At 22.3% G+C, this 13,299-nt stretch overlaps 9 protein-coding genes across 9 annotated transcripts; 4 read left to right on the forward strand and 5 right to left on the reverse strand.

Annotated features, from left to right (window-relative positions):
- Window positions 1–101: 101 nt before the first annotated feature.
- DDB_G0293338 (hypothetical protein) lies at window positions 102–680 on the forward strand (the record flags this gene model as incomplete). Its single annotated transcript, XM_629197.1, has 1 exon — window positions 102–680. The coding sequence occupies one exon, from the start codon at window positions 102–104 to the stop codon at window positions 678–680; it is 579 nt and encodes a 192-aa protein (XP_629199.1).
- Window positions 681–1,347: 667 nt separating this feature from the next.
- On the reverse strand, window positions 1,348–1,557 carry DDB_G0293324 (hypothetical protein; the record flags this gene model as incomplete). Its single annotated transcript, XM_629198.1, has 1 exon — window positions 1,348–1,557. One exon carries the CDS (start codon window positions 1,555–1,557, stop codon window positions 1,348–1,350), a length of 210 nt encoding a protein of 69 aa, XP_629200.1.
- An 874-nt stretch (window positions 1,558–2,431) lies between these two features.
- DDB_G0293326 (hypothetical protein) lies at window positions 2,432–2,707 on the reverse strand (the record flags this gene model as incomplete). Its single annotated transcript, XM_629199.1, has 1 exon — window positions 2,432–2,707. The coding sequence occupies one exon, from the start codon at window positions 2,705–2,707 to the stop codon at window positions 2,432–2,434; it is 276 nt and encodes a 91-aa protein (XP_629201.1).
- Window positions 2,708–2,995: 288 nt separating this feature from the next.
- Window positions 2,996–4,999, reverse strand: gxcKK (IQ calmodulin-binding domain-containing protein; the record flags this gene model as incomplete). Its single annotated transcript, XM_629200.1, has 1 exon — window positions 2,996–4,999. The coding sequence occupies one exon, from the start codon at window positions 4,997–4,999 to the stop codon at window positions 2,996–2,998; it is 2,004 nt and encodes a 667-aa protein (XP_629202.1).
- Window positions 5,000–6,106: 1,107 nt separating this feature from the next.
- DDB_G0293328 (hypothetical protein) lies at window positions 6,107–6,614 on the forward strand (the record flags this gene model as incomplete). The annotated part of the gene is made up of 2 exons (XM_629201.1): window positions 6,107–6,210; window positions 6,323–6,614. 2 exons carry the CDS (start codon window positions 6,107–6,109, stop codon window positions 6,612–6,614), a joined length of 396 nt encoding a protein of 131 aa, XP_629203.1.
- A 954-nt stretch (window positions 6,615–7,568) lies between these two features.
- Window positions 7,569–9,808, forward strand: mhsp70 (hypothetical protein; the record flags this gene model as incomplete). The annotated part of the gene is made up of 3 exons (XM_629202.1): window positions 7,569–7,610; window positions 7,766–7,978; window positions 8,087–9,808. The coding sequence occupies 3 exons, from the start codon at window positions 7,569–7,571 to the stop codon at window positions 9,806–9,808; spliced, it is 1,977 nt and encodes a 658-aa protein (XP_629204.1).
- Window positions 9,809–9,975: 167 nt separating this feature from the next.
- On the reverse strand, window positions 9,976–10,377 carry DDB_G0293330 (hypothetical protein; the record flags this gene model as incomplete). The annotated part of the gene is made up of 1 exon (XM_629203.1): window positions 9,976–10,377. The coding sequence occupies one exon, from the start codon at window positions 10,375–10,377 to the stop codon at window positions 9,976–9,978; it is 402 nt and encodes a 133-aa protein (XP_629205.1).
- Window positions 10,378–10,911: 534 nt separating this feature from the next.
- DDB_G0293332 (hypothetical protein) lies at window positions 10,912–11,610 on the forward strand (the record flags this gene model as incomplete). Its single annotated transcript, XM_629204.1, has 1 exon — window positions 10,912–11,610. One exon carries the CDS (start codon window positions 10,912–10,914, stop codon window positions 11,608–11,610), a length of 699 nt encoding a protein of 232 aa, XP_629206.1.
- A 54-nt stretch (window positions 11,611–11,664) lies between these two features.
- On the reverse strand, window positions 11,665–13,197 carry DDB_G0293334 (hypothetical protein; the record flags this gene model as incomplete). The annotated part of the gene is made up of 1 exon (XM_629205.1): window positions 11,665–13,197. The coding sequence occupies one exon, from the start codon at window positions 13,195–13,197 to the stop codon at window positions 11,665–11,667; it is 1,533 nt and encodes a 510-aa protein (XP_629207.1).
- Window positions 13,198–13,299: the final 102 nt, after the last annotated feature.

The following is a 13,299-nucleotide window of genomic DNA, read 5'->3' on the forward strand; positions in this document are numbered from 1 at the left end:
TCGCCTCTCCAATAACACTCAAAAATTTCTATTAAAAATTATTTTTAAATATTGATAAAGTATTTAGAGTTAGTTGTGAATTCTTAAAAAAGTTAAGAGGAATGTCAGACAAGAAGGATGTATTAGAGTTGGCTCATTGTTTACAATGTTATTGGGATCAAAAAGATACCATTGAAGAACTTCGTACCTATATTAACAATTTCAATAAAGCAATGGATTGTGTACATGAAAATCGTGCAAAATTACCAAAATTTAAAGAGTTTCTAGAGAAATGTCAATTTTCTGAACAATGTAAAAGTGAAACAATCGATAGTTATTTAATTAGACCCGTTCAAAGAGTACCACGTTATATTCCACTCTTAACTGATCCATTAAATCATACAGTTGATACTTTGGAAAGAGTTGCAATTCAAGATGTCCTAAAAAGAACAAAACAAATCACTGATCAATTAAATGAATCAAAGAGAAAACCTGAGAATGTTTCAAAAACTTTATTACTTCAAGAAAATAATAATAATAATAATAATAATAATAATAATAATAATAATAATAATAATAATAATAATAATTTAAATACAAGTAATTCCAATAATGTAACAACAACAACAACAACAAATTTAAATATAATTAATAGACAATTAATTAAAGATGGATTAATGATGGAAAGTAGACATTTTTAAAAAAAAAAAAAAAAAAAAAATAACATTGTATTTTAAAAATAAATTAAAAACTATATAATTTTAAGTGAATATAAATCATTTGAAGGTTCATTATATATACCAATTACATATTGTTTACCAGGTTTTGAAAATTATTATAAAGAAAGATTATTAAATGTATTAAAAATCGTTATTATTAATTAAAAGTCGGTGGTATTTTTTCATGTAATATTTTAATTCAAGAAGATCAAGGTAGTGAAAATGAAGAAGTTCCACAGTCTGCAAATAATACAGAGACTGGTTTATATTGTTTTCAAATTAATTGGAGTGGAGATAAAAGTGAAAATGGTATGGTAATTAGTACAACTGAAGCTGATAAAGAAGATTGGATTATAATTTGTTTCTTTTTGAAATTTATCAAAAAACCTCCAGAATAAATCAGCGACTTACATTAACAAATTAAGTTTTCATCACTAATAATAATATCATTGGAAGAACTGTAATTAATCAATATAAAAAAAAAAAAAAAAATTTATAATAATAATAAAAAAACAAAAAAAAAATTCTGGTGGTAATTAAATAATTAGAGTCCAAGAAAGGTTTTACAATAAAAAAATAAAATTAATTTAATAAAAACAAATAATCCTATATGAATTTTTTTAAAAAACTGATTAATTAATCATTTTTATTAATGGCTTGGACATCCCAATGCACATTTTTCTTTTATATTTTGGCATTTTAATTTGTCTGATTGACTGTATCCATTGGCGCAAAATTTAAAAAAATCTGGATGAGCATGGGCACACGCGGCGATACAGCCATTTTTATCTCCATTTACTGCATTCAAATTTGATAGTAATGAGAATATCACTAAAATAGTTACTATAATTTTTAACATGATTATTTTTATTTTTTATCTTTTTTTAAAAAACTATTAATATATATATATTAAAGTTTTTCAGATATTTATTTATTTTAGCTTTGAAAATTTATTCCTATTTTAATAATAAAATATATAATAAAAAAAAAATTTTATCCTTTTATATAGTCATTGGAAAAAAAAATTAATAAATTTTATAATAAATTAATATTGTCCGAACAATCTCTCATTCTTTGATTTTTTTTTTCATATTCTAAGAATTTTTTTCATTAAAAATTATTATTTAATTTACCCCATACAAACCATTTGTTTTTTAGATTTTATTCTCCAGGTGGTATGGGTTTAAATAAGAAATATAAATTTTTATTTCCATTTTAATTTTAATTTTATTATTTATTATTATTTTTAGTATTTTAATTTTTACTCGACTATGGTCTAACTTGACAAATTATTTAATTTTTTTTTAATAATTATAAATATGTATTATATATATATTTTTTTAATTTTTTTATTTTTCCTTTTTTTTTTTTCAATATTTAATTTAATAATTTTTTTTTTTTTTAAAAATAATAAATCTTACTGGATATAAAAAATTAATTATTTTTGGAGATATTTTACTACACCCAATTTCTCGCTTTTTAAAAAGAGATATTATAATTTAACAAATTAATATGAACATTAACAAATAATATATCTCATTTAAATAAAATTATGATAAAATAATAAAAAACAATAGGAGGAAAAAAATTAAAATGATAAAAAAAAAAAAAAAAAAATTATTATTTACTAAAAATTATCATTTATTTGTTTGTTTTTTTATTTGTTTGATTTTTTTTTTTTTTTTTAAAATGATTTTGGTTATGTTTTAAAATTAATTTATTTAAAGAGTAAATTAACAACATCTACGATGACTACGGCCAATATCGATGTCAAGGTTAATTATATTGGTGTTTGAACTGCCACAACCTTCACAACCTCCATTAAAACCACCAATACCACCCCATCCTCTTAAACCACCCCATCCACCTAAACCACCACCACAACCACCATCAAAACATGAAATTGAATTATCATTACTAGCAAATCCATTAAGATTGGAGGCACTAATTGAACTTCCCATTGAACCAGTTGAGTTTGAAATTGATGAAATTGATTCTGGATATCCCATTTAATTATAATAACATGTGTTGCAGGGAAATTTCTGCAAAAATATCACCCAAGGGATTTTAATAATAAAAAACAAAAAAATAATAATATTAATTATGTTGGTATTTGAACCAAACAAATAAATGATAATTTTTAGTTAATAATAATTTTTTTTTTTTTTTTTTTATCATTTTAATTTTTTTCCTCCTTATTTAAAATTAAGATATAATTTAATAAATACAATGTAATTTTTTTATTACTTTTTTTTTTTTTTTTTTTATACTAAAAATACAATAAATTTTAAAAGAATCTAATTAATTGTTTGAAGATTAATTGATTTTTCAAAATTTTTCTTTTGAGTTTCTAAACGATTAAGAGTGATAGCAATATCAGCAAACCAATTATTTTTTTCTTCAGGAGTATCAAAATATAAAGATATTTCAGTTTTTGAAGAAATTATTAATTTGAATTTATTACCAATGGTACCAATTGGTAAAGCTTGAGAACTTGTATTTATGGCATTAGTACCACTACTTGATAAATCAGGTGAAGATATTGTTGATGATAATAATAATAAATTATTTGAAGAATTATTTAAAAGATCAGTACCAGAATCATTTGTAATTGTATTACTACTACTGCTATTATCATCTCTAATACCTAATTGTTCCAATTGAATTACTTCTTTAACTAATTTTTTATCATCTTTCTTTTGAATGATAACCAATTGACTATTGAAAAGATACATATAATTCCAAGTTTTTTTCTTTGAAACTTTAATTTCACCTTCTCTAATTAAACGAGTTGCAGAAGAGAAGGATAATTTTATATTATCCATAATTAACTCTTTTTGAATTTGAATTACTTGTGATAGATTTTCTCTCTCCTTTTGTTGATCATTTACATACATTGTTATCTCTTTAATTTTAACTATACCTTTTGAAAGATATTTATGATCTTTATGTAGAGTAGAGGTTGACTTTAAAAGATCTCTAAGTAAAAGTTCATAACGTGGTAAACGTTGAATTGGTTGAATTAAGAAACTTGAGATATCCAAATACTTTGAACGTTTATCACGTTGAGCTGCATCTAAAAAGTTTCTAAAATTTGTATTACCACTGGTCAACTTTGCCAATAATTTCCTAGAGTGATCATAGTTTGTAACGTATGGAGTATACTCAAATAGTGAATCTGTATTCTCAATGAATAGATCACCAATGGTTTGATCGATACTCCAATTATCCAATTTACATTGAATCAATACCAATAGATCTGAATTAATCTTATAAAGTCTCTCCCAATTACCAAATACACCTGAAATCTCTGAAACTGATAAAACACGTTGTTCAATTGAATTGAAATTAATTAGGGGTCTAATGAAAATATCAATAATTAATTTCAAATTATAAACATAGGACTTCTCTGTTGATAATAACTCTTGAGCTATTCTTCTTCTCATAAATTCTTTTTCCAATCTATTCTTTGCTTTAATCACTTGAAAATGGCTTTGAATTACCATTATCTCCTCTTTGATTTTTTTATATCTCATTCTATCAATGAAACAACGTGCATACGATTGAACTTTAATAACATTGAAAATAAAACGTGCCAATTTTCTTTCACCCTCATATAGATGATAAAATCTTTGAATGGTTAATGCTGATTCTTTCAATTGTTGATATTTCTTTTGTTGAAGTTTCTTTCTACTCAATGCTTGTAACTTTATAACTAAATCTTTCTTTCTATCCATAGTTTGTTTAATTTGAGGTAATAATTGAAACCATTGATTAAACTCCTCTGCTGATTCACATGAAATTAAACAATTTTTATAATCTTTATTGGTTCCATTCTCTTCTTGAATTTTAAATACTAATGGTGAACGTTTTTCATTGGTTATCAATGTGAATGAACAATTTAATAAATTGAAAATACCTAATGGTGTACCAATTGGTTTATTACTATTATTACCTTTTTCAATATCAAAATAATATAAAATATCTTCTTCAATTACAAAAAATCGATTTCTCCATTCTTTTAAATATCTACTCTTTTTAAATAAAATTCCTTGTTTTGTTGGATATTTAAGTTTACTATAATCATTTATCTTTTTTCTAATTTCAATTAATTGTTGTGACATTTCTTTTTCTTCTTTTTCAAAATTATTTTTATTATTGTTGTCACTTTCAATAAATTTATTATTTTTATTATTATAACTCTTTTTTAAAAAATATAAAAATACAAAACCAAGGAAACAACTTCCACCCACTCCTAATAAATAAAAATATTTATTTGATGTTTTAAATAAAAATATCATAAATTAATTATTTTATATATCTATAAATATTTTTTTTTTTTTTTTTGATTGAGTGCTTATTTTTTTAAAAAAAAAAAAAAAAAAAAATTATTGTCAAGGACTACAAATCAGTTTTAAAAAAATAAAAAAAAAATTAAAAATAAAAAAAAAATAAAAAAAAAAAAAAAAAAAAAGATTTTTTTTTCAAAGCAAAAAAAAAAAAAAAAATTTCAAATATTCGATTTGTATTGTATCCTCATTATTAAATTTTTTTTTTTTTTTTTATATTGATTTGGGGGGAAGATTTATTAAAATTAAATTAATAAAAAAAATAAGAAAATAATTTAATTAATAAAATCAAGATTTGATTAGAAAAAAAAAAAATTCCTAAATTGGTCTATTTTTTAAAATTAAATTTAATTTAATAAAAAAAAAAAATTATAATTAATTTTATAACAACCACTAAATTTAATTTTTATTTTTATATTTTTTTATTTATTTTATTTTTATTTTATTTTTTTTTTTTTTTTTTTTTTTTTTTTTTCAAAAATTGAAATTTTAAAAATTTTTTTTTTTTTTTTTTTTTTTTTTTTTCAGTTGAAGTAGTAGGAAGAGCGAAGGTTATATAACAGTCGAGAAGGTAATTAATGAAATTAAATTAAAAGAAATAAAAAAAAATTTTAAAAATCTAAAGACCAAATAAAAAAAAATGAATTGATTAAAAAATCAATAAAAACAAGGAGAAACAACAAATAAAAAAAAAATATTTAAAGAAATAAAAAAAAATAAAAAAAAAACCTACAACTATCTTTTCAATTTCGTGTTGCGAAGTTTAAAAAAAAAGAAAAAAAAAAATTAAAAAAAAAAAAGAAAAAAAAAGAAAATAAAAAAAAAAAATAAAAAAGAAATAATAATGATAAGAAATAACAAAAGAAATAATTAATAGAAATAACAATAACAACCAAAATTCATAATTTGTTAGTTTTTTTTTTTTTTCTTGTTCACTTTCGTCCATTTTTTTTTTTTTCTCTTAACAAAAATTTCAAAATTCAAAAAAAAAAAAAAAAAAAATTGTCGTTTTTTTTTTACTAATTTTATCATACAAAATTATTTTTAGAATTTAACAAAATGTCAGAAATCAAAGAAAAGAGTTGTTACAAATGTAAAGAAGTTGGTCATATCTCACGTAATTGCCCAAAGAATCCAGAAGCTGGTGATCGTGCTTGTTATGTGTATGTTATTTTTTATTTTTTTTATTTTTTTTTTTTTTTTTAATCGCCCCATTTTTTATTTTTAACATTAAAATTTTTTTTTTTTTTATTATTTTTATTTAAAATTATATAGTTGTAACGTTGTTGGTCATTTAAGCCGTGAATGTCCACAAAACCCACAACCAACCTTCGAAAAGAAAGACCCAATTAAATGTTACCAATGTAATGGTTTTGGTCATTTTGCTAGAGATTGTAGAAGAGGTAGAGATAACAAATGTTACAACTGTGGTGGTTTAGGTCACATCTCCAAGGATTGTCCATCACCAAGCACCAGAGGTCAAGGTCGTGATGCTGCCAAATGTTACAAATGTAACCAACCAGGTCACATCGCCAAAGCTTGCCCAGAAAACCAATCCGAAAATTAAATTTGAAAATTAATTATTTTCATATCATCATAATCATTCAATACGCGATATGATGAATTTTTGTTTTGTTTCTGTATAAAAACAATTGGTCAATTTAAATTTTGATTGTATTTATTAATATCCCTCACCAAAATTTAAAATTAAAAATAAAAAAAATTAAAAAAAAAAAAAAATTAAAAAAAAAAAAAAAGAGACTTTTGTTTTCAATCGTTTTGTTGCTATTTTTAAACAAAAAAAAAAAAAAAATAAAAATAAAAATTAATAAAAAAATAAAAATAAAATAAAAACTATAAATAAAATTGTAAGTGGTCCCACTTTTTTTTTTTTTTTTTTTAATTATTTTTATTATTATTATTTTATTTTATTTTATTTTCCATAAATATACATTATTTACTATTAAAAAAATATTGAAAATATCTATATTTTTTTTTTTTTTTTTTTTTTTTTTAATTAAAATATGTATATATTCACTAAATTGAAAAAAAAAAAATGAAAAATAATAAAAAATGCAATGAAATTTCATTTAAAAAATTTTGAAATCCAAAAAATGAAATTCAAAAAAAAAAAAAAAAAAAAAATTTCAATATATCTCTTTTCAAATATGGTTTCTTCGGTTACTTTTTTATTAGATTTTACTATAAAAACAATAAGTAAGTTTTTTTCAGGACACTTAATTCTTTGGACTTTGTCTATTTCCCCCTAACTTTCTTATGTTTTTACTCGTTTTTTTTAATATTTTTTAATTGATCGTCACGTAAAAAAAGCGTGGAACTAATAAATTTTATTAATTTTTATTTTTTTTTAAATTTTTTTTTTAATTTTTTTTTTTTTTTTTTCATTCCAAAAAACGAAATTTTTTTTTTTTTCATTTTATTTTATTTCATTTTCGAAAACTTTAAAACACACTTTCATATAATTTTTTTTCTTTTATATTAAAATTTGTTTAAATATAAAATGTTAAGATCATTAAAAGCTTTAAAACTTAACAGTTTAAATGTAAGTTAATTTTATTATTTATTATTATTATTATTATTTATTTATTTAAAAAGATTTGATCTTTAAATTATTTTTAAGATTTACTAATTTATTTATTTTTATAATTATTTATTTATTTATTTATTTATTTATTTATTTTAAACTAAAATTATTAGGCCCAAAAAGGTATTCGTCAATTCTGTTCAGATTCTAAAATCTCTGGTCAAGTTATTGGTATTGATTTAGGTACAACCAATTCTTGTGTTGCTGTTATGCAAGGTGCTGAAGCCCGTGTTTTAGAAAATGCTGAAGGTGGTCGTACCACTCCATCAGTTGTTGCCTTCACTGAAGACAACCAAAAAATCGTTGGTTTACCAGCTAAAAGACAAGTAAGTAATAGTTTTATTAAAAAAAAAAAAAAAAAAAAAAAATTATTAATAGATCTTATTTGAAAAATATATAATTAACATTATTTTTATTTATTTAATTAATTAAAGATGGTTACAAATGCTGAAAATACATTATTTGCTACTAAACGTTTAATTGGTCGTAGATTTGATGATCCAATGACTAAAAAAGATATGACAATGGTACCATATAAGATTGTTAAAGGTCCAAATGGTGATGCATGGTTTGAAGTTAAAGGTAAAATGATTTCACCATCAGAAGCAGGTGCTATGGTTTTACAAAAGATGAAAGAAACCGCCGAAACCAATTTAGGTGGCCCAGTTACAGATGCTGTTATTACCGTTCCAGCATACTTTGATGATAGTCAACGTCAAGCCACTCGTGATGCAGGTACAATTGCAGGTTTAAAAGTACAACGTATTATTAACGAACCAACTGCCGCTGCTTTAGCCTATGGTTTCAAGAAAGACGAACCAAAGACTGTTGCCGTCTATGATTTAGGTGGTGGTACATTTGATATTTCCATTTTAGAGATTGTTGGTGGTGTATTTGAAGTACGTGCAACTAATGGTGATACATTTTTAGGTGGTGAAGATTTTGATAACGCTTTACTCGAACACTTTGTTGCTGAATTCAAAAAGGAAAAGGGTATCGATTTAACTAAAGACACCATGGCTACTCAACGTTTAAGAGAAGCCGCTGAAAAAGCCAAATGTGAACTCTCCTCAACTTTAACCACCGAAATCAATCTTCCATATATTAGTGCCGGTCCATCTGGTCCAGTCCATTTCAATATGAAATTAACTCGTAGTAAATTTGAACAATTGGTTGCTGACCTCATTCAACGTACCATTGGTCCATGTAACATTTGTCTCAAGGATGCCGGTTTAAGCACCAGTGAAATCAATGAAGTCATTTTAGTCGGTGGTATGACTCGTATGCCAAAAGTACAAGAATTAGCCAAGAGCACTTTCAATAAAGAACCATTCAAAGGTGTTAACCCAGATGAAGCTGTCGCCGTCGGTGCTGCCATTCAAGGTGGTGTCCTCAAAGGTGATACCAAAGGTATCGTTTTAGTTGATGTTACCCCACTCTCATTGGGTATTGAAACTTTAGGTGGTGTCTTTACTCGTTTAATCAAGAAAAATACTAATATTCCAGCCTCAAAGACTGATACTTTCTCAACTGCTGCCGATGGTCAATCTGAAGTAGAAATTAAAGTTTTCCAAGGTGAAAGAGAAATGGCCGTCGACAATAAACTCCTCGCCAAATTCACTTTATTCGGTCTCCCACCATTACCAAAAGGTGTCCCACAAATTGAAGTTACCTTTGATATTGATGTCAATGGTATGTTACAAGTTATTGCTAAAGATAAAGCTACCGGTAAAGCTCAACAAGTTAGAATTCAAACCAGTGGTGGTTTAAGCAAAGATGATATCGCTCGTATCCTTAAAGAATCTGAAGCCAACGCTGAAGTTGATCGTAAACGTAAAGAATTAGTTGAAGCCAGAAACAATGGTGAATCCGTTGTATACCAAGTTGAAAAAGATTTAGTTGAATTCAAAGATTACCTCTCTCAACCACAAACTGAAGAAATTAAAAAAGCAGTCCAAGCCGTTCGTGATGTCCTTGCCAAAGAAGATGGTTCAGCCATTGAAGCTGAAATTAAAAAATTACACGATTTAACTCGTTCATCTTTTGAAACTGCCTACAAAGCTAAACTCGATTCATCTGCAAGCAAATCTTCATCAACTGAAAATAAAGAAAACAAAGATAACACCACTGAAGCTGAATTCACTGAAAAGAAATAAATTTTTAAATTATTAAAAATAGTAAATAAAAAAAATAAAAAATTTAAAAAAAAATTTAAAAAATTAAAAATTTAAAAAAGAATTAAATAATTATTGTTTTATTTATTATTTATTTTCTAAAATAAAAAAAACTATTTTTTTTTTATTTGTTTTATTAATATTAATAATTAATGGTCTTCACCATATGAAATTTTAGCCAAAACAATACGATATCCATCAATATCCTCATAGGTTGATCCATTATAATCCCAATATGGATTGTAAGATATAGTTTTAATAAAACCTGCATCTAACATTTTTTTACATTGATTATTATATTCATCTTCATTTGGAATGTAAAATGCTAATAAATGATCTTTAGTTGGTGATTTTCCAACAATAACACCACGATGATGAGTAAATTCTAAATGGTATAATTGATTTTCATGTCCAATAATTATACCATCAAATCCTTCATGATCTTCAAATTGAAATAATAGTTTAAATCCTAATCCATTTAAATATTGATTTTTGATTAAATCTAAATTATCTGTTGGTCTTGCAATACGAATAATTGAATTTTTATTCATTTTTTAATTTTATTTTTTGTTTTTTTTTTTTTTTGTTTTTTTTTATTGTTTTTTCTTTTTTGATTGTTTTTTTTTAATATCTTTTGGAAAATTAATTAAAAAAAAAAAAAAAAAAAAAAAATTAAACTAGAGAAATTTCAAAATGGTGATTGTCTAAAAAAAAATAAAAATTATTGTTCAATTTAGAAGATTCCTTTATAAAATATCTAAATTCCATTGGAATTATTTAAAAAAAAAAAAACTAATAAATTTTATTATTATTTTTATTTAATTATGACTCTGTTTTTATTGTATTAATAATGGATCACCCAAAATTTAATTATTTACTATTCATTTTTTGTAATTGTTTTTTATTTTAAAGGATAATGCGTAGGGAATAAATCCATATTTAAAAATAAAATAAATCATTAAAAAAAAAAAAAAAAAAAAAAAAAATTAAAAATATTAAAAGTAAAATTGGAATGTTGTTTTTTTTTTTTTTTTTTTTTTTTTATTTTTTTTATTTATTTTTTAAAAAAAAAAAAAAAAAAAGAAATGAAAAAACAAACCAAATTTTTAAAAGAATTTAAAGATATTGATGAATTAAATAATATAAATAATCTTAGTATTGAAATTATAGAGAAAAGAGCCAAAATTATACAAGATAATACAAGTGATCCAGAATCATGGAGATATAGATCATTTGATGGGTTTTTAGGAGAGAATGAATCATTTAAAGAAAGAATAAAAAATGATTGGAAATTATTAGAACAATGGAATTTAGATAATAAACAATCATTAACACATATTGATATATCAAATAAATTAAAAGATGTAATTAATCAATGTGAACAAACAAGAAAAGATTTAAATTTTGGACCAATGGCACCAATTAAATTATTATATAATAAAGAGATTGAATTATATATAGTTAAAAATATTTATAATGGTTTTCAATATTCATTATTTTGGAATGAAAAACAAAAACAACAAAATAATAATAATAATAATAATAATAATAAAAATAAAGAAAAAGAAAAAGAAGAAGAAGAAGAAGAAGGAATTTGGAATAGAAAATGGAATATTGAATATAAAATTCAAAATATTAAAACTCAACAAGAAATTTTAGTTTCAGGTGATAATGATAATGGTATTATAAATTATATTGAAAATTTAGGTTTTTATGAAGGTGATGAGTTTAATCAATATAGAATCAATCCAATAAAACTATTATCAATTTTAATGTCAAAATAAACACATAAAATATAAAAATTGTATTTTAATTTTTAATTATTTTATTATTTTTTTTTAAATGAATTTTATAATTAATTTACTAAAACTATTATTAAATATTGTTAATAATTGATCAAAATATATCTTTCTTAATCCAAAAACTTGTAAAGATTTATTTTGTTTAAAAAAATTTGAAATAAATTCAAGTTCATCATTTGTTAATGTTGGACTATATCTATTTGAATTGGTTTTATCTTCATATGGACCTTTTGTTACTATTAAAGTTTTAATATTTGAATTTTCATTACAATGTTGAAGGAATGATAATAATGAATTAAAATCACAATGTAATGTTGTAATTGTTGGTATTTTCAATAGAGGTGATAGAGTTTTAGAATATTTTGAAACTTCATCAAGAGAGTGTTTCAATTCTCTAGGAATTAAAAGTTCTCGAGACTTCCATTCAAAACATTCATCCCAAAGTTTAAATACTTGTAAACCTAATGTTGTTAATGATTTATTACCAATTAATGATTCTAATAAATAAGTTGGATTCTTTTTAATTTCTGAATATTTTAAAGTCTCTAATAATATTAATTCCTTTAATGTTGTATTTGATTGAAATTGACAATCTTTAAATATTTTACCAACGATTTCACTTGAACAATAGTTTTTATTATTTTTAAAATCTTCCCAATAAACTGTATCATTAATGCATAATCTAATTGTTAATGATTTAATTAATGGTGGTGATGGTGGTGGTGGTACAATTGATTTATAGGATACAATATGTTGTAAGAATGATGATGGAGTATCGTGTTGGGTGAATTGAATTTTTTCAATTGAATCACACTTTAAAATGTTATTTAATTTAGTTATATGTAATTTCATTTTACCCTTTACTGTATTGATTTTAATTTCTTTTGGTTTATATCTATTTAAATAATCGAATGAATATTCAAAATCACTTTCAAGTTTTATATTAGCATAATCTTCATTTTCATATGGAATTGACCAAGGGAATTCTTTGCGATCCCAATTTAAAATAAGTTTATTAAATTTAAAAAAACCATTACATGATGGGTCAAGTGCAAGTGATTTCGCAAAAATTCCATTTACCAATGTAACGTGTTTTAATTTATTATTACTACCTAAATTTTCAATTAAAAATTTTTTTATTCCACATAAACAATTTTCATCTTTACTTTTACAATATAAATTTTCTATATCTTTATATTGAATTAATTTATATTTATAGTTTTCATTATCATCATCATCATCATTATTTTGACCATCGACATTGACATTATTATAATGATTTTCTTTACAATTATCTTCATTTTCACTATCTTCAAATTCATTTTCATCATAGTTAAAATTTATATCTGCAAAACAATTTATATATTTAAATATACTATTAATAGATGGATAAAATTTTATTAATTGTTGTTGATGGGTTATTATTTGTTGTGTTGATTTAAATATTGATTTATTTAATAAACTAATTTCTAATATCCTTTTAAATGTTTCATTATATAATAAATATGGTTGTATATCAATGAAAACAATATAATTTAATTTTATTTCAATATTATTATTTTTATTCATTATTATTATTATTAAAAAAAAATTAATTCCTGTGCGATCAAATTTTTTTTTTTTTCATTATTAATTTATTATTCTTAGGATTATGATCCATAATTATTATTA

The sequence above is a fragment of the Dictyostelium discoideum genome (genome assembly GCF_000004695.1).
Source record: "Dictyostelium discoideum AX4 chromosome 6 chromosome, whole genome shotgun sequence".
Classification (NCBI taxonomy): domain Eukaryota; phylum Evosea; class Eumycetozoa; order Dictyosteliales; family Dictyosteliaceae; genus Dictyostelium; species Dictyostelium discoideum.